The sequence below is a fragment of the Hyperolius riggenbachi genome, chromosome 3 (assembly GCF_040937935.1).
Source record: "Hyperolius riggenbachi isolate aHypRig1 chromosome 3, aHypRig1.pri, whole genome shotgun sequence".
In the NCBI taxonomy this organism is placed as follows: Eukaryota; Metazoa; Chordata; class Amphibia; order Anura; family Hyperoliidae; genus Hyperolius; species Hyperolius riggenbachi.
In genome coordinates, this window is record NC_090648.1 from 398,747,048 (window position 1) to 398,771,935 (window position 24,888).

General features: G+C 48.2%; 1 protein-coding gene across 6 annotated transcripts in view; it reads right to left on the minus strand.

The window, feature by feature from the left end:
• The window catches only part of TENM2 (teneurin transmembrane protein 2), a 4,210,084-nt gene that overhangs the window by 884,995 nt on the left and 3,300,201 nt on the right, over positions 1 to 24,888 (minus strand). For all 6 annotated transcript variants that reach the window (XM_068277420.1, XM_068277423.1, XM_068277418.1 and 3 more), the window contains one exon: positions 18,248 to 18,402. In XM_068277420.1, the coding sequence (XP_068133521.1) occupies positions 18,248 to 18,402 (155 nt within the window). The remainder of the gene's footprint in view (positions 1 to 18,247; positions 18,403 to 24,888) is intronic.

Below are 24,888 nucleotides of genomic sequence, written 5' to 3' on the forward strand. Positions count from 1 at the left end.
TAGAACCCAAAAATAAGCAGGTGAGTTCCAGTCTGACCTGGTGGAAAAGGTTTCCGGTGATGTTCCAGGGACACTCGGACTGGGCCTCTGCAGTTCAAAAGTTCTTCCTACACCCACTGGTCGTCTGGATGGGGATGACAACTTTAGGCATCATGATCCAGGTGAGGTTGCGTGTTAAAATTACGTAAAACAAATTAACCTGGTCAAGAGATTGGTGCCTCATAAACAATCTCCTGAACCAATATTTTCAAATTAAGGGATATACAGGGTTACGGGTATAGGTTTAGTAGTACCGGTGATGGAGCTGATTGTATAAAGGCGCTCTTTTAGAAGGCACCTGGCACTGCTCCGTTTTGTAACAACCAAACGAGTTTCACTTTTCTGTGGTAATGCAAGTTTGTGAGTGATACGCAAGTGACGCAAATGCTGAGCATGTGGTATAGAGGGACTTAGAAGTAGGGCATCCCCAGAGAGCCTGGTTACAGGAAGACCAAGAGGTCTTGCTCTCTCTTCCAGGGATAACCGCCTAGAGCAGAGAAGTTGTGTGAGCACGAACATCGAAAAGTGAAACATAAAGAAACCAAACCAGGTACTGTGGGGTTCAGAAGTGGGGATCTGCGGATCAAGCCATTTTAGGGGGGATTGTTAGAATTTAAGTAGGCCTCAGTTACTTGGCCTGAGGTTTATGTAAAAGGCTTGTCCGCAGTGTATGTCTTTAAAATAGAATTTCTTGTGATGCAGGCCTAAGCATCTCAGTGTCTGCTTGTTATTCATTTTGTCTCAAGCAGATACTGAGAACATGTTCCTAAAAGAAGGCCATCGGCCTACTCTGACCTCAACACGTACACCACAGGAACAGTAAACATCAGCCGTATTTACTAAATATCCACATTCCAGTAAGTAAAGGAAAGGCGACATTAAATATTAATCGAGTGGGTGGGTATTATGACACCACGATAGGGCTCATCCAATAGTCTGGTCTAGGGGATGGCGAATATGATGTCACGTTTAACTCTTTCCTAGTCGGTATTAAACATTTAGGGGGGCGCTCAGAGCGCACTCTGTTTCATACTTTCATGCCCTCCATATCTGACTTCTACTGACTGGAACCCAATTATTTCTCTAAGTATGTTCATTCCTATCTGTAATCTGATATGAGGTATGCTGTACATAGGTAGTCTAGTGTAACATAGAGTAGATATACGAATACCTGACTAACTACCACAGGGGGTTAGGCAAGAGCGGTAATGCCAAGAAACATGGAGATCTGCTTTGCTTGCTAGGATAAGATGAACTGTATCTATCTGTATATCTGTTTTCTGAATAAACTCCGTAAACATTGAAGAAGCCTGAGAAAGTCTATCTCCTGCTGGCTGTGTGAGGAGTCATGTTTGCAAACTCCTGCTGATGAGTTTGCTGGTGCCGGAGCAAAAGGTGAATATTACACACTGCAGCCCCCCAGGAGCGGCCCCGACAGGGTAGTAGGCAGGCCGGAGCCCCAACAAGGAGACAGTGGCAGTGTGTATGGTGCCCAGCAATAGGGCTCTCACCTGGAGTGGCTTGAGTGTGTCCCAGAGTAGACCAGGCAGCTCTGTGGGTGGCTGATAGCTGGCTGTTTGCTCCGGGCCAGCAGAGATCCAGAGTGCTGGTCTGTGTGCCTTCCCTCCAACTGTGGCGCCTGTGTGGGGGCGAGATCTCTTGATGGGGATGGCTGTGGAGGGCTCAGCGGCAGAAGGAGCACGTGCAGTGCACGTGAGCCCGGCAACAGGCCCCGGCCTCACTGATCGGGGCGTGCATCAGCTGGGGAAACAGTTGGCTGGGGAAACAGTCGAGCGGAGTGGGCAGCGGCCTCCTCAGGCAGGGAGGACTCTCATGCCTCCGGGGTCAGCGACGATCCAGCATCCAAGGGAGCACAGCAGTCGGGGCACGCGGCCCATGCAGCGTGGGCGTCCCCGCAGGCCTGAGGATCCAGGCCCCTCTGGAGACGTCTGCCCGCGGGTATATGGCTGGCCTGGAGTGGGCGTCGGCTATTGCAGGACCCTCGCAGGGGTCCGGAGGTGGATGCCTGGAGCTTTGCTGCCGATGGGAGCCTGGGGCATAGGATGCTGCAGCGGCGGAGGGCAGGTCGGTGTGACTGCACTCCCAACTCGGATGCCAGCGACCAGACTACTAGCTACTACCTAACCTAGCTACTACTAAAACTACCTACTAAACTACCTAAACTAAACTACTACAAACTGACAGCTGACGGAGGAGAAGCAGAAAAGAGCTGTGTGTTACACGTACAATCAACTCCCTATATAAAGACCTCATTTCCCACACTTCAGCACAGAGGTGCCAAGCACGTTTTGGACCCCACGCTGGTAAGTGTTTTTCTCATCTATTATCACCTTCTTCGTATTACAGCATCCATTTAAGCCATACCCTATTGTTATCCTATGTAGCGAGACAGACTGGATCGCTAATGAATGTAACAGGGCCTCTTAGGCCCGGTTCACATTAGCGGTGGCTATCCGGAATCGCCGTGCCGGAGCCGCACCGCATGCAGAACGGACGAAACGGACGCACGGCATAGCAATGTAAGTCTATGCCACCGTTCACATGCGTCCGTTTCGTCCGGACCGGAGCCGGACCGGATCCAGACTCCGGCGTCCGTTCCAACATGCGCTATTTTTTGGTCCGGCTCCTCCGGCAGCCGTATCCGGGGCGGAGCCGGACTGCACCATCCGGCCAATACAAATCAATGAGAACCGGATAGCGCACAACACACTGGCTAAAAATCCGGATGTTCTACCCCACTTCCTATGAGGATTGTTGCGGCGATATTGGATCGGGGACACATGGGCAAGCATTTTGGAGTGGAGCAGCACGAGCTGGAGATGTTGGCAGCATGTTGGAGGTGGAGGTGAGTGCTAAACAGCGGAGGGCCTGATTCCACAGGTCCCCCTTCTGCTGACCTCCCAGACCCCAACATTTTTTTTGTTTTTTACGTAACTTTTGCCAAACGGATCCGGATCGCATCCTGATGAACACCTGATGCAACCTGACCGGATCCGGATCGGATCCGGATCAGAACCGTACGGTTCCGATCCGGATCCGGTCCGGATCCGGTCAGGTCATCCGGTCCGTTTGGCAGACAACCGCAAGTGTGAACGGGGCCTTAGTGGAAACCCCCTCCAGTGGCACCCTGCCTCCCAGAATCATGAAGACACCAGTATCAATGCAATATATTTATTCCCCACAGACCAACGTGATCTAATGGGGTGACGTAAGCAATAGAAAATATAGCACTAATAAAACACTTGTTAACTCAGCAAGATCATAACAATACAAGTAATATACCTTACACATTCAAAGTGCATCAAAAGTGTATGTCCAAAGTAGCCACCTCCTGCGCCTCTCCAGTGTCACTCTAAACAAGTGTACACTAGACTGGCACAGAACGCACCGCAGCAAAGGGACAAGCTTAATAAACTGCAATCAACACACGGTAGTAACCTCTTGCGCCCCTCCAGTGTCACTTTAAAGAAGTGCACACTACACTGGCGAAAGACGCACAACCATAGCAAAGAAACAAACTTAAGAAAATGCAATCAGTAGCACAACCTTATTTAACTCCCGACTGGCCAGTGGGCTATAATGCAGATCTGCACTCGGGGTACCCCTTTAAGGAACGTTATGTGCACAGTTGGGCACCTTGTGAAAAAGGTGCAGCAGCAAGTAGACTCCCGATGCACACAGCAATAACAGCATAGATGCCAGTGATGTGAGAGGGGACAGGTTAACCAGGCTATAGTTCAGAATGGCAGGCTATGGCAAACAGTCCTGACATACACTGTCCACAGTTTGTTGTAAGAGGAGTGGTATGACTCCCAAACCTCTCAGCCAGGTTAATGCCCCTCTATCACTGCAAAGATAGTTCCTACCATGAGGTGCAGGGCCAGTCCCGGATAATGGTCACTCAGTAGGTGCAGAACTCACAGGCAGAAGTTTTGAGGAGACTGAGATTCACAAACTTTGTAATCCAGCTAAAATGGTTCCTTCTGAAGTCCACACGGCTTGTACAATCCAGACTCCACCACCCTCACAGGTTCACACAGTTCTGGTCCGGTGTGGTGAAATTTTTTGCAACTTTATCAGATTTTGCAACCGGTTGCACTTATTTATAGGTATAGCTATCAGAAAGTGCAACCTAACCATTGACTTTAATCTATCTGTATCAGAAAATGCAACCCAACCAAACCCTATTCTCACACAGAACCCTCCCCACTTGCTCAATTAATAACCCCCCTGGATGGAACAATCCCCCTCTTGCTCAACTAATAACTCCCCTGGAGGGAACAATTCTCCCTCTTGCTCAACCAATAACCCCCCCCCCCCCAAAGGGAACAAACCCCCCTCTTGCTCAACTAATAACCCCCCCTGGAGGGAACAATCCCCTTTCTAGCTCAATGAGATCTGTGGTTGCAAAAAATTACAGGCGTGTTAACAGAGAGGAGCCACGCCTACACAGTCATACACTGTCCTCTATGGCAAGTTGCAAAATATGATGGGTAGCAAAATTTTTCACTACACCGGCAGCTGTATCCTTTCTCCAAGATTCAGCTCAGGGTGCAGCAATCTGTGTCACATGATCCCTTCTTCACACTCAGAAAACAAATGGAAGCCAGTCTGATGGATTTAGGCCTGAAGATCCAGTCCCAGTCACTCCAGACCTCACTCCCAGGCTCTAGGCACACCGGACACACCTCAGCTCCCAGTAGCCTCTGCTCACTCCAGCCTCTATTCCAGAATTCTCTGCAGTCTTAAAGGAACTATGCTCTCCAAAGGCAGCAGTATATAACATAACAATAACAACACATTATATGGTGTTACACCTATATTCACTGCATACAACAATGCTTATATAGTTTATCTAATATATACTTGGCCAGATCAGTAGTAATTATGTTCTCAGCTTTATACATAGCCCCTCAATTTTTCCTTTTTAGTTCTGTAGTCCCTTTAAGGTGCCCATACACTCGTCAGATTGGCAGCAGATAGATAAGAAATGCATCTGATGATCTATCTGATGCGTTTTTAGAACATTTTTTACCAGGATAGAATTCCAATAGATTTCAGTTTGAAATCTATTGAAATTCGATCTGATGGCATTTTTTTGCCATCAGATTTCCATTAAGGCCAATGCAAACTGATAAGCAATCTCATCAGATCGACCTAAATTTTCCACCCTGCAAGTTCGATGGAAATCCATCGAAATCGATCGAAATCGGCCGTCGATCGGTCGATTGGCCAACCGATTTGCAATCGATCAATCGATCGATCGATCGGGATCGATCGGTCGGCCAGAAAATCGGCTGAGGTGTATGGGCTGCTTTACTCTATTCTCCCTAAACTATACTAACTTATATACGAAGTGTCATACGTTAACAGTTTCTCTGGTGAAACACTCCTTTACCCACGTCATGTTACATCACTACCTCACTCCCCTATACACCATGTTTCATTACCTATATATAAATTTCAACACAGCAAAGCCCATCACAGGGTCCTGACTTGTTTGTTGCTTCTGTCATATTACAGTGAGATACTCCAGTTGTTTATTGCCTGATGAAGCGGGATGTTGTCTGTGAAACGCGTCGTATTTTTAATAGGAGTATGTGAATAAATTATTGTCTCTTCAATCAACAGCATCGTGTCTGTTTTGGGTGTTGCTGGGCCACCACCGCCACCTGAATACTTTTAAACCTTTTAGATATTTTTACTCTTTTGGCGCCTCTGTTTCTCCATATATTGTACTGTGCTAGTAACATGCAGCCAGTTACTTTGCTGTGCGCAGAGTGCAGTCAGACCGCGGCGCTGCCCAGTGATATTCGAGTTCTATTGCTGTATTCAGTATTTGTTAATTGCGCCGTCTGCGCATTTTTTTTTCTGACCTGATCGAGGGACCACCAGGGCAGGAGGCAGCCCCCTTAGTACACACACACACACACACACACACTGATTCTGCCCCCCCCCCCGCCCCCTGATCGCCCACAGCACCCCTCAGACCCCCCCTGATCACTGTTTGCACCCAATCACTCCCCTAATCACCCATCAATCATCCCCGTCACTATCTGTCAATGCTATCCTTTAGATCAGGTCCTAAACTGCCCCCTGGGGGCTCCTGATCACCCCCCACCCTCAGATCCTAAACCAGACCCCCCCCAGACCCCCCCTGTGTACTGTATACATCTATTCTCCCCTGTAATCACCCACTGATCACCTGTCAATCACCTGTCACTCACCCATCAATCACCCCTTGTCACCACCTGTCACTGCCACCCATCAGATCAGACCCTAACCTGCTCCTTGCATGCACCTGATCACCCGCCCGCACCCTCAGATTGCCAGAAGACCCGCCCTCAGATCACCTCCCAAGTACATTGTTTACATCTGTTTTCCCCTCTAATCGCCCACTGATCACCCATTAATCACCCATCAATCACCCCCTGTCACAACCTGTCACTGCTACCCATCAGATCAGATTAGGCCCTAATCTGCCCCTTGCGGGCACCAAATTACCTGCCCACACCCTCATATCACCCTCACACCACCCCTGATCACCTCGCCAGTGCATTGCTTGCATCTGTTCTTCCCTCTAATCACACCCTGATCACCTATCAATAACCCTGTCACCCCCTGTCACCACCTGTCACTGCTACCCATCAGATCAGTCCCTAATCTGCCCCTTGCGGGCACCAAAACACCCGCCCACACCCTCATATCACCCTCAGACCTCCCCCTGATCACCTCCCCAGTGCAATTTTTACATCTGTTCTCCCCTCTAATCACCCACTGATCACCCATCAATCACCCCCTGTCACTGCTACCCATCATACTCATCAGATCAGACCCTCTGCCCCTTGCGGGTACCCAATTACCCGCCCACACCCTCAGATTGTCCTCAGACCCCCCCCCCCCCCGATCACCTCCCCAGTGCAATGCTTGCATCTATTCCCCCCTCTAATCACACCCTGAGACGCCCATCAATCACCTCCTGTCACCACCTGTCACCCCCTAGCACACCTACCCATCAGATCAGGCCCTAATTTGCCCCGTGTGGGCTCCTGATCACTCGGCAAAACCCTCAGATCCCCCTCAGACCCCCTTCCCATCGTCTCCCCAGTGCATTGATTGCATCTATTCTCCCTTCTAATCACCCCCTGAGACACCCATCAATCACCTCCTGTCTCCACCTGTCATCCCCTAGCACTCCTATCCATCAGATCAGGCCCTAATCTGCCCCCTGTGGGCTTCTGATCACCCGGCCAAACCTTCACCTGCCCCACCGCAGTGACAGAATTTTTTTTTTCTGACCACTGCTGGTCTCTACGACTTAATTGTGGCTGAGACCAACTGTTATGCCACACAATACGCAACCGCCAATCCAAGAAGCTACCATGCCCAGCCTTTTCAGTGGAAACCACTCCAAGTTTCCGAAAGTAACATTTTTGGGGCCTTCTCCTTAACATGGGTCTAGTCAAAAAGAATGTGTTGCGGTCTTATTGGTCTACGCACCCAATACATCACATGCCCATGTTCTCTGCTGCCATGTCCGGGTCACAATTTGAGAACATCCTGCGCTTCCTGCACTTCAGTGCCAATACAACCATCTAAGAGGCCACCCTGCTTATGACCGGTTCCACAAAATTCGGCCCCTCATAGACCACCTGTCATCAAAATTTGCAGATGCTTATACCCCTGAACAGTCATTTTGAGGCATTTGGTTTCCAGACTACTCCTCACGGTTTTCGGCCCGTAAAATGCCAGGGCAGTATAGGAACCCCACAAGTGACCCCATTTTAGAAAGAAGACACCCCAAGGTATTCCATTAGGAGTATGATGAGTTCATAGAAGATTTTATTTTTTGTCACAAGTTAGTGAAAAATGACACTTTGTGAAAAAAAAAATCAATTTCCGTTAACTTCTGACAAAAAATAAAATCTTCTATGAACTCACCATACTCCTAACGGAATACCTTGGGGTGTCTTCTTTCTAAAATGGGGTCACTTGTGGGGTTCATAAACTGCCCTGGCATCCCACCACTGCCACCAATTATGTAAGGAACCGGCCCGTGGCACGCCTGCGTATACGGTTCCCGACTGCGGGTTTGACCAGATCGAGAGGGGAAGCAGCCTTAGTCAAGCTACAAACAAGGCTGGAACCCCTTAAACACTTCTCACTGCCACCACTAGCTGTTGCTAGACACTTCCACTCGGCTGTCGAGTGCTCAGCGTGCAATCCGCGTTTTCGTATTCGGGTCAGCTTTGCGCTTTAGGCTGAATACGGGAACGCCACGCACACACACGCACAATTGCAATCTTACACTGTAGTGAAGCAAAACCACTAACAGTCGTTCCGAACGATTCTGTTAGCCACTCTGCTGTCGAGCTACTCGCACTGGCGTTTTCGTACGTTGGGTCAGCTGCGCGCTTTAGGCCAACGTATGACAAACGCCCCACACACAATGCAATTACAATTTCATACGGTAGGGTTGCTCAAACGTAAAATCAGGCATGGACTTATACACAGTTACACTTCAGTCTCTTCTAGGCTATGAGTGTTAGCTTAGTACAGCAGAAGTCAAACTTATTAAATAATGATTTAGTATTCCAGGAAAAAAAAAGTGGAACAATGCAGAACATAATATATACAAAAGATTTACAAAAACAGTAAAAGTTACAAAATAAAAGTTACAACGATACACACAAGGACAGTTGCGTAAAATAAACGGGGGTAAAAAGAACGTTACCAACATAGGTTAGAACGTCGTGGCGGGAGAACGCCGTTTTTCGACCAAACATCAAAAGGCTTCTCTACTCCAGTTGAAAACTTGATTAAGGCTTCCTCAACAGTCCAGACTCAGTCCTGATTTGTATAGTGGGACAAGGGGGCTGTTTACATGAATACAAAGATCAAAGCAATGCAACACCTTTGCACAATGCCAGACAAAAGGGGATCGTTACCTAATTACCTGTATCCTTGATGGCCAGAGGAACTGTATGCTAATGTCCAAGCTCCCTGCTTCCAGAGGAATTTAATGCAAACATAGGTCTATTGACACATTAGCAAATCCATTTAGAAGTTCCTGCTCTCCTGTTCACAAATGTACTATATACAATTAGTAGCTTCCCCCAAAGCCAGACTTGCTTGTAGCAGGCATACACATCTGAAGTACACAGCAGACAGGAAAATGAAAAAATATGGCTTCTGTATTACCCCAACATCATAACTAGCTGCTATATCCTGACAGGGGCCCTAAACTGTGAGGAGTAGTCTGGAAACCAAATGCCTCAAAATGGCCTGTGGAATCCTAGAGGTACTAATAGGACTTTGGGCCCCTTAGCGCACCTAGGCTGCAAAAAAGTGTCACACATGTGGAATCGCTGTACTCAGGAGGAGTAGTATAATGTGTTTTGGGGTGTATTTTTACACATACCCATGCTGGGTGGGAGAAATATCTCTGTAAATGGACAATTGTGTGTAAAAGAAAATAAAAAAAATCTCATTTCCAGAGATATTTCTCCCACCCAGCATGGGTATGTGTAAAAATACACCCCAAAACACTTAATACAATTTCTCCTGAGTACGGCAATACCACATGTGTGACACTTTTTTGCAGCTTAGGTGCGCTAAGGGGCCCAACGTCCTATGAGTATCTTTAGGATTTCACAGGTCATTTTGAGGCATTTGGTTTCTAGACTACTCACGGTTTACATAGTTACATAGTTATTTGGGTTGAAAAAAGACATATGTCCATCAAGTTCAACCAGAGAACAAAGTACAACACCAGCCCGCCCCCTCACATACCCCTGTTGATTCAGAGGAAGGCGAAAAACCCTTACAAGGCATGGTCCAATTAGCCCCAAAAGGGAAAAAAATCCTTCCCGACTCCAGGTGGCAATCAGATTAAATCCCTGGATCAACATCATTGGGCATTACCTAGTAATTGTAGCCATGGCTGTATTTCAACGCAAGGAAAGCATCTAAGCCCCCTTTAAATGGAGGTATAGAATTTGCCATAACTGCATCCTGTGGCAATGCATTCCACATCTTAATCACTCTTACTGTAAAGAACCCTTTCCTAAATAAATGGCTAAAACGTTTTTCCTCCATGCGCAGATCATGTCCTCTAGTCCTTTGAGAAGGCCTAGGGACAAAAAGCTCATCTGCCAAGCTATTATATTGCCCTCTGATGTATTTATACATGTTAATTAGATCCCCTCTAAGGCGTCTTTTATCTAGACTAAATAAACCCAGTTTATCTAACCTTTCTTGGTAAGTGAGACCTTCCATCCCACGTATCAATTTTGTTGCTCGTCTCTGCACCTGCTCTGAAACTGCAATATCTTTTTTGTAATGTGGTACCCAGAACTGAATTCCATATTCCAGATGTGGCCTTACTAGGGAGTTAAACAGGGGCAATATTATGCTAGCATCCTGAGTTTTTATTTCCCTTTTAATGCAGCGGCTTGGCATTGAGTACGATTATTTAACTTGTTGTCGATGAGTACTGCTAAGTCCTTCTCCAAGTTTGATGTCCCCAACTGTATCCCATTTATTTTGTATGGTGCTAGACCATTGGTATGACTAAAATGCATGACTTTACATTTTTCAACATTGAATTTCATCTGCCATGTATGTGCCCATGTAGCCATCCTTTCCAGATCCTGTTGCAATATATCCCTATCTTGAGTTGATGATTCTGCAGAATTTTGTATCATCTGCAAAAATAGCAACATTGCTCACTACTGCATCTACTAGGTCATTAATAAATAAATTGAAGAGCACTGGACCCAGAACAGACCCATGTGGTACCCCACTGCTAACAGTCTCCCATTTTGAGTACAATCCATTGACCACAACTCTTTGTTTCATGTCCATTAGCCAGTTCCCTATCCATGCACACAGACTCTTCCCCAGTCCTTGCATCCTCAACTTTTGCACCAGACTTTTGTGTGGAACAGTGTCGAAGGCCTTTGCAAAGTCCAAGTATATCACATCTACAGCATTCCCAATATCCATATTAGCATTCACTACCTCATAAAAGCTGCGCACGTTAGGCAAACATGACCTGTCTTTAGTAAACCCATGTTGATGCTGAGAAATAAGATTATTTTCTACTATGAAGTCATGTATAGTATCTCTTAGTAACCCCTCAAATAGTTTGCATACAACTGATGTTTAGAGATGTCGCGAACCTCTGATTTTCGGTTCGCGAACCTGCGCGGAAGGTTCGGTTCGTGGAAAAGTTCGCAAACCGCAATAGACTTCAATGGGGATGCGAACTTTGAAAAAAATTATGCTGGCCACAAAAGTGATGGAAAAGACATTTCAAGGGGTCTAACACCTGGAGGGGGCATGGCGGAGTGGGATACATGCCCAAAGTCCCGGGGAAAAATCTGGATGTGACGCAAAGCAGCGTTTTAAGGGCAGAAATCACATTGAATGCTAAATTGCAGGCCTAAAGTGCTTTAAAACATTGTGCATGTGTATACATCAATCAGGGAGTGTAATTAGAGTTCTGCTTCACACTGACACACCAAACTCACTGTGTAACGCAACGCAAACAGCTGTTTGCATAGTGCCGGCCATGCTGGACTGGTGCGCACTGTGGCGAGAGTGTAGGCCGTGGCGGTTTTCAAGCCCATATGGTCGCCGGGCTGTGGTAGCTCAATGATAGAACAACAGTAACTGTCCAGCTGATCAAATTTGGTCTGACCACAATGAAGCAACGACCTTATTATCTTTTGTGTCCCACCCCCACCTGAGACACTCAAATAGCTGGCGGTCATTGCTTCATTGTGATACGCAAGCCCCTTCACCACGGCAAGGTAATGATCATGAAGGGGGATGGGCACATGTACATGCCTTTTGTTTTTTTGTTGCAGCCGCCCGCAGTGCAGCCAGAAAAATTAGGCAGGCATGTACACGCACTAGAAAAATTAGTGTAGCGGCCGCCTAGAGTCCTGGACCCTGTTGGTGGTGGCGGAGAAGGCAAGCGGCCTGCAGGCAGAGATGCTGTGTGGGGGGACTGACTTAGTCTTCGGTCGTGCAGTAGCCCTCCGTGATCCATTCCTCATTCATTTTGATAAAGGTTAGGTATTGAACACTGTCGTGACTTAGGCGACTTCTCTTCTCAGTGACTATGCCTCCAGCTGCACTGAAGGTCCTTTCTGACAGGACGCTTGCGGCAGGGCAAGAGAGAAGTTGTATGGCAAATTGGGACAGCTCTGGCCACAGGTCAAGCCTGCGCTACCAGTAGTCCAAGGGTTCATCGTCGCTGCTCGCAGTGTCTACATCCACACCCAAGGCCAGGTAGTCGGCTACCTGCCGGTCCAGGCGTTGGTGGAGGGTGGATCTGGTGAAACGCTGCCAGCATTGTGTAATTTCTGGTGAAACGCTGCCACAATAACTGTAATTTCTAGTGAAACGCTGCCGCATTATGATTATTTTCTGATGAAACACTTCCGCAATACGTGTATTTTATGGTGAAACACTGCCGCATTATGATTATTTTAATGGGAGGAAGCCACGAAAGGGGGCGCCACAGGTTTTCTCGCCTGGAGTGACAAAATGGCTAGAGGCACCCCTGCCCCTGGTGCACTGACTACACTGTAGATTCTAAAGCCCTGATCTAGAACTAGGTCACAGAATAAGAATTGTTTGTATAAACATGGTGGAACACTGATCATGGTTGCTTTTTGGATTTGCCTTGGAATCGGGTCCAAACGGGAATATAATTATGCATTTTGTAAAATTTTCCAAATATACTAACATGCCCAAATATAGAAATTGTTCTCCATTACCTTGCAGCCTTCCATGATGTTGGGGCACTCATGAACAAGCCCCTCCTGATGCACGATATGGCAATAGGCTAGCTAGAGAAAGGAAGGAACACTCCTGTGACCTCGCTGCTCTCCTCCTATTGCTCTCGCTCACTTTTCCTTATCTTCCTGCAGCCCCCCTCCCAGACATTTCTTTCTTTTTCATCTCCCTCCCCCAAGGGAGGACAGGGACATTTAGGCCTGGGGGAAAACACAAACTAGAGGCCCTTTATCATGGCAGCCCCAGCCCAAATGACATCACACATGCACCTCACTTTGTATATGCCAGTAGTCACATGGGGCACCCATGCAGAAATATAGCAAGAATACTCGAAGGACAGTGTGACACACTTATGTCCTTCCCTTCACCACCATCTCTACTAATCCCTCAAATATGTCCCTCTCCCATCTCTGATATCCCCCTCCCCCTTTACCAGCCCACTGTCTACCTCAGTCAGATAACTTCACTATAGTATGAAATCCTACAGGCCACATACATACTCAGTACTGACAGGTGGAAAAGCCATTATGATTCAATCATAGTGAAAGAATCTGTCAGTAACAATTGATGCATGTATGGCCAGCTTTAGTTTAGGATAACTAATAAGACTGGAGATAGGAGAGAAAAGGCGAAGCAGTTGGTTAGAAACTAGGAGCTCCATAGCAGCAATAATATCAGAATCAGAATCAGAATCAGAATGACTTTATTCGCCAAGTGCGACAGGCGCCGCACCCGGAATTATTTGTGGACACAAGGCATATTGGCAAGTGACAAACAGTGCGAGTAACACTACACATAGTACAATTTATGAATTTATAAGACAGAGTAAAAGACACATAGAGCGGTTGTCCCATATTATGCAAAGATGAACATGTCAGCCCATGGGCGCGCGTTCGTACTCTAGTGCCCCGAGGTGCTGAAGGGGCTTAAGAGATGACATTGGGGAGAGGGTCTGAGTTAAGGAGAGTGATTGCTTGCGGGAAGAATGTGTTCCTACGCCTGGTGGTTTTGGTGTAGATGGACCTATAGCGGCGTCCCGAGCGGAGGGGACTGAAGAAGTGATTGCCAGGGTGGGAGGGGTCGAGTGTGATTCTATTTGCTCTGGACCTCATTCTGGATGTGTGTAGAAGGTCCAAGGGTGGCAGGGGCGACCCAATGATCTTCTCAGCCACATTGATGACTCTCTGGAGTTTGAGCTTGTCTTTTGCATTTGCCCCCGAGTACCAGACAATGATGGAGGAGCAAAGGACAGATTCAATGGTCGCCGTATAAAAACTGGTCAGTAGCTCCCTGGGCATTCCAAACTTCCTCAGTTGCCTCAGGAAGAACAGTCTCTGCTGGGCCTTCTTTTGGGTTGTAGAGGTATTTCCGTCCCATCTCAAGTTCTCCTTGATGGTGGTGCCTAGGAGCCGTGCGCTATGTACCCTGGTGACTTCGGTACCATCAATGATGACCGGGCTGGGTGGTGGGGCGTTCCTTCTGAAGTCCACTATCAGTTCCACCGTTTTTGCTGTGTTTAGTACAAGTTTGTTGTCAGAGCACCATCTGAGAATCCGCTCGATCTCGCTGTGATATTCCAGCTCCGCTTTATCACCAATGAGTCCTACGATGGTGGTATCATCCGCAAACTTGATGACCTTGACGGTGTCCGCGAAGGAGGTGCAGCTGTTTGTATACAGGGAGAAAAGCATCGGTGACAGTACACACCCTTGCGGGGCGCCTGTGTTTGTGGTTCTTACACTGGAGGAGCAGTCTCCGAGTCTCACTAGCTGTGTCCTGTTCGTAAGGAAGTCCTTGATCCAGGAGCAAAGAGTTGGGTCAACACCGAGCCGTTCCAGGTCGTCGTGCAGGATGTTTGGGCAGATGGTGTTGAACGCGGAACTGAAGTCCAGGAGGAGGATCCTAGCGTAGGTCTTCGGTTTATCCAGGTGTTCAGTGATATGTGCGAGGCAGATATTAATGGCGTCTTCCACAGACCGGTTTGCCCTATACGCAAATTGTAGCGGATCCAATAGGGTGGCAGTGTGAAGCTTCAGGTAGGAGAGAACCAGTCTCTCGAAGGTCTTCATGATAATCGGGGTTAGGGCGACTGGTCTGAAGTTGTTAAGGTCCGTGACTCCTGGCTTCTTGGGGACCGGGATGATGACGGCTTTTTTGAAGCAGGAGGGAACTTTGCCCAGCTCCAGGGATCTGTTAAAGATGGAAGATAGGACTGGGGCTAACTGGCCCGCACATGTTTTTAGACAGGATGGGGATATACCATCCGGACCTGAGGCCTTCCTAGTGTTTAGCTTCCGGAGGTGCCGTAGCACATCGGTCTCCTGGACTGTTACCTGAGTTGGGGGAGTATGACCAGCGTGTGGAGGGGAGGGGGGGGTGGATGCATGGGTGAGGGTGTGGTCGTTTGAGTGGGTTGGGCCTCGAACCTGCAATAGAATTTGTTGAGATCATCAGCTAGTGCAGTGCTCGGAAGTATGTGTTGAGAGGGGGGCTTGAAGTTGGTGGCTGCCCTTAGGCCTTTCCAGACCTCCCGGACATTGTTGGACTGGAGGTTGCGACTCAGCTTGTCGGAGTAGACTCTCCTTGCCACCTTCAACTCTCTTTTCAAGGTGTTTCTGGCCTCCCTGAAACTCTCCGGTGTTCCAGATTTATGGGCTTCCTCTTTTTCTCTCCGGAGCCTGCGTAGCCTTCCGTTGAACCAGGGCTTGTTGTTCGGGAAGACCTTGACGGTTGTCACTGGGATGCATGTCTCCTCGCAGAATCTAATGTAGGAGGTGACATTCTCTGACCATTCCTCCAGGCAGGGAGCTTCCAGGACTGACCAATCGGTGCTGTCGAAGCAGGCCTGAAGTTGCCCCTTCGCCTCCTCTGTCCACTTCTTCACAGACTTGACTAGCGGCTTTGTGGTTAATATGCTGTGTGTAAGGTAATTTGGGGCTCCGGTGATCGACCTTGAATTACATCTCCCTCCGAGTTGCGATGAGTCGGAGGGGGAATAGTATTTAACGCCACCGGGGAGTTTAGCGGCAGCAGGGAGAGCCGTCATTCAGCTCACCCTGCTCCGAACTCACCAGCAGCGTGATATTACTTATGTGGAGGAACAGTGAGGAGAGAGGGGAGAAAAGCTGAGGGGGAAGAAGATATTTGCCTCACCAGGATTGCACTTTTATTTAGCTTTCCTGTATGACAAGAAGACACAGGCACCCAGCACTAGGGGAATAGGGAATTAAAGGTGAATAAGGAAGGGCTGGTGCACACCAAGTGTTTGAGCATTTTTCAAATCAACAATGATTTGAAAAGCGCTTGGCTAATGTAAGGCCCGGTTCACATTAGCGGTCGCCGTCCGGAATCGCCGTGCCGGAGCCGGACCGCATGCGGAACGGATGGAACGAACGCACGGCATAGCAATGAAAGTCTATGCGTCCGTTCACATGCATCCGGCCAATACAAAACAATGAGAACCGGAGAGAGCACAACACACTGGCTATAAAAACCGGACGTTCTACCCCACTTCCTATGCTTTTTCTAGTGGCCATTTTGGATGGGGACCACATGGGCCCAGCGTTCACAGAGTGGAGCAGCAGGGATTTCATGCTGGAGCTCTTTGGCAGCATGATGATATGTCTGATAACGAGGCGGTGAGGCCTTCTCTCCACATAGTAGTAGGTGAACAACAGGAAGGAGAGAATTCCCAGGTACGAGTAAAAAATGACTGGATCCATGGTCCCAACTGCAGTCTCTGTATCCACGGATGGTCTCCACACGTCCACCTGTCTCCAACAATGACCCCAGAGCTTCTGCTGACCTCCCAGACCCCAGGTATTTACAGGTTGTTATCTCTTTAAGAAACCGGATCCGGACCGCAACCGTGTTCATACCGCACGGAAAACGGATGCAAACGGACCGGATCCGGACCTGTTCCGGATAGGAACCGTACGGATTAGGTCCGGTCCGGATCCGGTGCGGTCCGGACATCCGTTGCGGTTTTTACAAAACCGCAAGTGTGAACGGGGCCTTACTCTATGAAGGTGTCCCCACAGCAGCGTTGTGATTTTTCCAATATCATAAACACGCTGCATGTAGCATTTTTTGGGTGGAGCGATTCATTCACAAATCGCTCTGAAAATTGCTTCACAAAATCGCACTCGCAGATTGCTAGTGATTACTATTGCAATTTTGGCGAGCACTAGCCCAGAGAGAGGAGTGGAGAGACTGAAAATAGCTTGACATGGAGCAGAGAGGTTATGTGTATTCCAGTTCCACATCACACAGAGGCTACTTGCCTGTAATATGACTTCTGTCCCTGCAAGTTTCGCACACAAGTCAGAGAGCAGCCCTCCTGGTGTCTAGGGACTGTCAAAACTTTTCAAACTGTTTAACACCTTATCCGCACATGCAGTCATTATAACAATGAGGAGAGAACAGACAAATGTTTTCCCATAGACCCTCAAGGCAAGCTCTGCTCTGCATCATGCTTTATATATATTTACCAGCTTGCCCCCCTCTAATTGCTCTGTAATTGCACTTTTTTTCAGCAAGGCTATTACTTCACATTGTCTTAGACAAAAACATACCTGAATTCAACAGGCACTGGACTGGCCCTAAATCACTTTTCCCTTTGATCTCCCTACAACCAGCAGACACTTCCTTTTCATCTCTCCAGAGCGTACCACCTGGCCAGAGGCAAAGTTCCACAAGTGGTACGCGTACCATAGGTTGAAAAGCACTGATGTAGAGGGTCAAAGTTTAGCCCAGTGACGAGGTATAGGAGGGGTAGATGATATCCATGCAAAATACCCGCCGGGCGAACTTTTCGGGCCATCTCTAGCACTGTCCCATATTTTCCATCAGGGCCGAGATACACAGGGCTCTACAATTTCCACTTAGACTACAGCCAGCAGCAATCCAGATCACTCATGAGGCAACAAACAGGTATTGCAAATTAAAAACTTCTAGGGATTTCTAGCAAGCCCAGGTTGAGTCAGCTGTAATTTTAACGATGGCTGTTTTTCTCCTTTCAGAGATCTTTATTCCATCATGCTGAAATTAATTCCATTTGCAAGGCATTCTTACACATGGACACAATGCCCTCTGATGTTAAGAGAGCAAACCAAACATTCAGATACAGAAAATCTTGCAACAGCTCTGCAGGTCAACTGTGAAACTATTCAATGGAGACTGGATATGTAAATATAGTATAAAAGATTTATTTCCCATACTATAACTGAGTCTTCATGTCTGCCATTTTAATGATGTCTGACTTTTCCCATACTATATAGGTAGGGAATATGTTTTTCCCATATCATAACAGAGTCTACATGTCGGAATTAAACAAACCATTCATTTTGAGTAGAGTACCGGTAAGTCACATTTTCACCTGGGTGATGTCCATGCTTGCATCACAGCTTAATGGTCTTCCTGCTGCAAGGTCATTGGAGCCCAGTAGTGTAGAAATTATGCCATTCTGGTCAACTTTTCGTATCATTGTGGCATCAACAAAATAAATTAATCCATTCTTATCAATGGCAATTCCTAAATAGTAAAAACAAAAATTATTTTTATGAAACTTATTCTTGCAGCTGCTTACACAAAAGTAATTTGACATGATAAAGTAAAATACGCTAAAGAACCTACTATGTTCTTTTTAACTTGCTACTAAAATTGAAAGGTATCTTTAAAGGAATCATCAACCAAATTTTAAAAAATCTGCTTTACTTACCTGGGGCTTTCTCTTTGTCCCATGCTGACAACTCCGCTCTCCGTCGCCGCCCCGGTTTCCTCAAATGGTGCAGAAGACGACCTCGAGGTCGTCCTTACTGCGCCTGTTTCAAGCGCCACTGTCAATCACGGCCATGTAGTCTGCGGCTTACTACGCAGGCGCAGAATTGGCTCTGATTTATGTACTTCTGGTAATATTACTATGTGCAGGCTCTCTGAATGAACAGCAGAAAAGTAAACATAATTTTAAAATATGGCTCAGAGTTGAAACATGGATTTTCAAACCTTAGTTTTGAAATCAGACTGTGGAACTCCAGGAAAGTTCTGTGTGAGAATAATTTCACAGAAACAGTTACTTATCTCATAAGTTTCTTATCACATCAAGTTTGATTTAGTCATCCATTATCTTAAAGCAAACCTGAAGTGAGAGGGATATGCAGGCTAACAAACATATTTCATGCTTTTTTTAAAATCTTTTTTAACAAGGCACATTGTTCTTCGCCTCTGCCTCTAATCTGTTTAGCCATAGATCCTTACAACTAGTCACAGTTCCTTTAATGCAGACATCAAACCAACAAACGTTGGTTGTGTTTTGTTGGTTGTGTTGATACCTTTAATGACTAACTGTACATGGTTTATTGCAAGCTTTCGAAACGTTAAAGGGAAGGTTCAGGGAGGGGATTCAAAAAATAAAAATACATTTCCACTTACCTGGGGCTTCCTCCAGCCCGTGGCAGGCAGGAGGTGCCCTCGCCGCCGCTCCGCAGGCTCCCGGTGGTCTCCGGTGCCCGACCCGACCTGGCCAGGCCGGCTGCCAGGTCGGGCTCCTCTGCGCTCCATTTCCTGGGACTTCTGCGTCCCACGACGGCGCGATGACGTCATCGGACGTCCGCCGGGCTGTACTGCGCATGCGCAGTAGTTCTGCGCATGCGCAGTACAGCCCGGCGGACGTCCGATGACGTCATCGCGCCGTCGTGGGACGCAGAAGTCCCAGGAAATGGAGCGCAGAGGAGCCCGACCTGGCAGCCGGCCTGGCCAGGTCGGTTCGGGCACCGGAGACCACCGGGAGCCTGCGGAGCGGCGGCGAGGGCACCTCCTGCCTGCCACGGGCTGGAGGAAGCCCCAGGTAAGTGGAAATTTATTTTTATTTTTTGAATCCCCTCCCCGAACCTTCCCTTTAAGTTTCTTCTCGGGCATTATAAAGAACTGTATCAGAACCGTACAGTAAGAAGTTTTGAATCTCATACAGACATATATAATTCTGTAGGCTCAATCTGACATGATGTCACACAGTTTTGAAACCTTTGAAATGTAAAAAGACATCCTCAGTGCCATTGATCTTCTGGCAGCATTTTCACTACAAGTAAACACACACAATAATCAACTTATCTCCCAGCCAGAGAGCAGCAACAAACAGTTAAAACACCAGTGATTACTGCCGACACTTTTCGGGAGTGATTTTCCTGCAATTAATGCGGAAAAATCCCTGGACACTGCAGCGGTTTTGGAGCGATCGCGATTAGCGGTGCTATGCATTCTAATCGCGATCATTGAACGCTAATCGCGAACCGCTGGCAAACCGCTGCATGTAACACGTTTGCGGTTAATGCTAACCGCAAACGCGGCAGTGACAACACTGCTATTTGTTACATGTTGTAGCAGTTTTTTAAAAACCGCTAGCAGTTTGCCTAAAGCAGGAAGCACGCGATTCCCACTCAAGTGAGAATGGGCCCTAAAGGAAAAGAAAAAAAAAGAGGAAATCTGCAAGGACAGCCAAATGGTTTTACGATTCATACATACTCATGAATCCCATTTTTTTTTTCAAGCCCAAGTTTAGAGTCTGAAATATTTTCATGAACTTGTATTCAAAGGTCAGACGTTCCTTTCCTTCCTTTAACATGAGGCCCCAACACCTGCTATTTTTATTGGGCACCTCAGGTGCCTGAACTTCCTTGGTGCCCAAATTTTCTGCTTACTTATATGAAGTTTTTTTAACCAGAGAGCAGGGAGGGAAGGGGAGAGAGACAGAGATATAAGAAATAAAGATAGAGATGGGGAAGAGAGGAAAGGTGGTAAGAGAGAAAGAGGAAATTGAGATATGAAAATAAGGTGGCCACTAGAGATGGCTCGAACCTCCGATTTTAGGTTCGCGAACCTCGAAAGTGAACTTACGCAAAAGTTCGGGTTCGTGCGAACTTCGCAAACCGCAATAGACTTCAATGGAGAGGCGAACTTTGAAAACTACAAACATTTATGCTGGCCACAAAAGTGATGGAAAAGATGTTTCAAGGGGTCTAACACCTGGACGGGGGCATGGCAGAGTGGAATACATGCCAAAAGTCCCGGGGAAAAATCAGGATTTGACACACAGCAGAATTTTAAGGTCAAAAATCAAATTGCATGCTAAATTGGAGGCCTAAAGTGCTTTAAAACATCTTGCATGTGTATATGTTACGGCCAGAACCCGAAGTTTGGCCACTTCTAGTTCTGGCCGGCCACTTCGGGTTCTGGCCGGCCAATGCGCGAAGTGGCCGCTGCGCTGCGGCCAATGTTAGAAATGGAACGATTCCTCTGACATTAATGTATCTTCTGGCCGCAGCGCAGCGGCCAAACGTAGAACAACTTAGTTCATTTAATGCAATTCAGCCGGCGGCAATGTAACAATTCAAGCCGCCGGCTTTTTCTCTGCATCTCTCTCCTTCTCCCCCCCCCCCCCCTTCCCGCCTCTCTCACTCTCTCCTATGGGCAGCCGGGTGGGCCCCCCCGGAGTCGTTCGTCGCGGCAGGGGAATCCTGCCGTTCTTGCAGAGCGGGTGCTGGCAGAAGCGATGTCTGCAGCCTCCCCGCTCTGCTTTCCTGGTGCGACGAACGACTCCCGGGGACACGCGTGTCCCCCGCCTGCTGCCCATAAGAGGAGGAGAGAGAGGCAGAGAAAAAGCCGGCGGCTTGAATTGTTACATTGCCGCCGGCTGAATTGCATTAAATGAACTAAGTTGTTCTACGTTTGGCCGCTGCGCTGCGGCCAGAAGATACATTAATGTCAGAGGAATCGTTCCATTTTCAACATTGGCCGCAGCGCAGCGGCCACTTCGCGCATTGGCCGGCCAGAACCCGAAGTGGCCGGCCAGAACTAGAAGTGGCCAAACTTCGGGTTCTGGCCGTAACATATACATCAATCAGGTAGTGTAATTAGTGTACTGCTTCACACTGATACACCAAACTCACCGTGTAACGCACTGCAAACAGCTGTTTGTGTAGTGATGGCCGTGCTGCACTGGTGCGCACCATGGCGAGAGTGCAGGCGATAGCGGTTTTCAAGCCCATATGGTCGCCAGGCTGAGGTAGCTCAATGACAGAACAACAGTGACTGTCCAGCTGATCGAATTTGGTCTCACCACAATGAAGCAACGACCTTCTTATCTTGGGTGTCCCCCCCCCCCCCCCCGAGACAAATAGCTGGCGGTCATTGCTACATTGTGATACGCAGAGATGGCCCGACGGTTCGCCGGGCGAACTTCCGGTGGTTCGCGTTCGCCATGTAACGCGAACTTTTCCGGAAGTTCGGTTGGCCCCCATAGTGCGCCCTTAGGGTCAACCTTGACCCTCTACATCACAGTCAGCAGGCACATTGTAGCCAATCAGGCTACACTCTCTCCTGGAGCCACTCCCCCCTTATATAAGGCACGCTCCGCTAGCCATTACACTCACTCGTGTGCCTGTGTGTGAGAGAAGGGACAGTTGCTGGCAGACTCTCATAGGGACAGATTAGTTAGGCTGTTATAGGCTTGTTAGCTTGCTCCTGGCTGATTCTTATTGCTAAAATAGCACCCCACAACAGCTCTTTTGAGAGCTAATCTTGTTCTTGTGATCTATTTTTTTTCTGTGTGTCCCACTGACACTTGTGTTGAATAGACAGCCTTGCTAAGTCATACTGTGTGTGTGCCACTACCAGGCCCAGCACATTCAGTGACTACCTGTGTGTGTGACAGCAGGTGCACATTGTAATACCCACCACTGCATATACCTACCTGTTGTGTTGAGTGAACCCACCTCATCACTGCATATACCTACCTGTTGTGTTGAGTGAACCCACCTCATCACTGCATATACCTACCTGTTGTGTTGAGTGAACCCACCTCATCACTGCATATACCTACCTGTTGTGTTCAGTGAACCCACCTCATCACTGCATATACCTACCTGTTGTGTTCAGAGAACCCACCTCATCACTGAATATACCTACCTGTTGTGTTGAGTGAACCCACCACATCACTGCATATACCTACCTGTTGTGTTCAGTGAACCTACCTCATCACTGCATATATCTACCTGTTGTGTTCAGTGAACCCACCTCATCACTGCATATACCTACCTGTTGTGTTCAGTGCACCCACCTACCTACGCAGTGCACGCAGTGTGATATACCACTCCGTGCATACCTGTGTGACTGCACATTGTATTAGTCAAGTCAGTGCATACCTTTCACTTCATCCAACCCCCCCCCCCCCCGATATGGACAAAACGGACAAAACAGGTAGAGGAAGAGGTAGAGGCAGACCCAGAGGAAGGCCACCCGGCAACGACAGGTCTGTGCAAGGTCGTGTTGATGTGATTTTGTGCGGCCCTGGCCCAAAGTACAGTGCTCAAAAGAAGGTATGTGCCATCTACTCCCAAAATTGTCAGGACGTGTTTGACTATTTAACACAGAACACCTCATCTCCCGCAGCCACCAGCGCTACTACAAGCACCACGTCCGCTGCATTTGACACTTCGCAGGAGTTATTTGGTGGTGAAATAACTGATTCCCAGCCACTGCTGAGCAAGTTACACCACCTCATATGTGTGAGTTAGGTGACACTATGGACATAACGTGTGAGGAGGAGGATTATGAAGTACCTGCTGTTGGTGCAGTTTTGGAGGTGTCTGAGGCGAGCGAAGCTGGGCAGGATGATTATGATGATGATGATGATACAGATCCCACGTATGTTCCCAATAGAGGAGATGAACAGGGGGACAGTTCAGAGGGGGAGTCAGAAAGGAGTAGGAGGAGACGAGTTCCTGAAAGAAGCAGGGGGAGCTCGTCGTCAGAAACAGCTGGTGGCAGTGTATGGCACCATGTATCGCCACCTATGGACAGCCAGCCAACATGCCCTTAAACATCAGCTGCTGAGGCCACCATAGTGCCATCACCCCAGGGGGGCTCAGTGGTTTGGAAATTTTTTAGTGCATCTGCCTCAGATCGGAGCAATGCCATCTGTTCTCTCTGCCTCCAAAATTAAGCCGTGAAAAGGCCAACACTCACGTAGGAACAAGTGCCTTACGAAGGCACCTGGAGAAAAGGCACAAACTGCAATGGGAAGAGCACCAAAGGAAAAGCAGCACACAAAAGAAAAGCCACCCTCCTTCTCCTCTTCCTCCTTCAGGTGCAGCATCTTCAGCCGCTTCCTCCCTTGCACCTTCACAGCCACCCTCCTCCACTCTGCCTCTGACCTTGAGCGGTTCCTGCTCCTCTGCCCACAGCAGTAGCCAGGTGTCTGTGAAGAAAGTCTTTGAGCGGAAGAAGCCAATGTCTGCCAGTCACTCCCTTGCCCGCATCTGACAGCTGGCATGGCAGAACTGTTAGCTCGCCAGCTGTTACCATACAAGCTGGTGGACTCTGAGGCCTTCCGTAAATTTGTGGACCTTGGTACACTGCAGTGGAAGATGCCAGGCCGCAATTATTTCCCTAAAAAGGCCATATCCAAACTGCCGCGTGAAGTGGAGAGGCAAGTGCTGTCATCTCTGGCACACAGCATTGGGTCAAGGGTCCACCTGACCATGGATGCCTGGTCTGCCAAGCACAGTCAGGGCCACTACATTACTTACACAGCCCATTGGGTCAACCTGGTGACCGATGGCAAGCAGGGAGAACGTGGCTGTGCAGCGGACCAACTTGTGACACCTCCACGGCTTGCAGGCAGGCCTCCTGCCACATCCTCTCCGCCTGCTACATCCTCTTTGCTGTCATCATCCTCCTCCTCCTTGGCTGGTGCCGTGATCTCCTCTCCAGCTACACAGCCCCAGCTTCCCAGGGCCTATGCTGCATGCCAGGTACGACGGTGTCACGCCATCTTAGACATGTCTTGCCTTAAAGCGGAGAGTCACACTAGACCAGCTCTCCTGACTGCTCTTAACAAACAGGTGGATCAGTGGCTGACCCTGCACCAACTGGAGATCTGCAATGTGGTGTTTGACAACGGCAGTAATCTCCTTTCCGCTTTGAATTTGGGAAAGCTGACACATGTACCCTGCATGGCACATG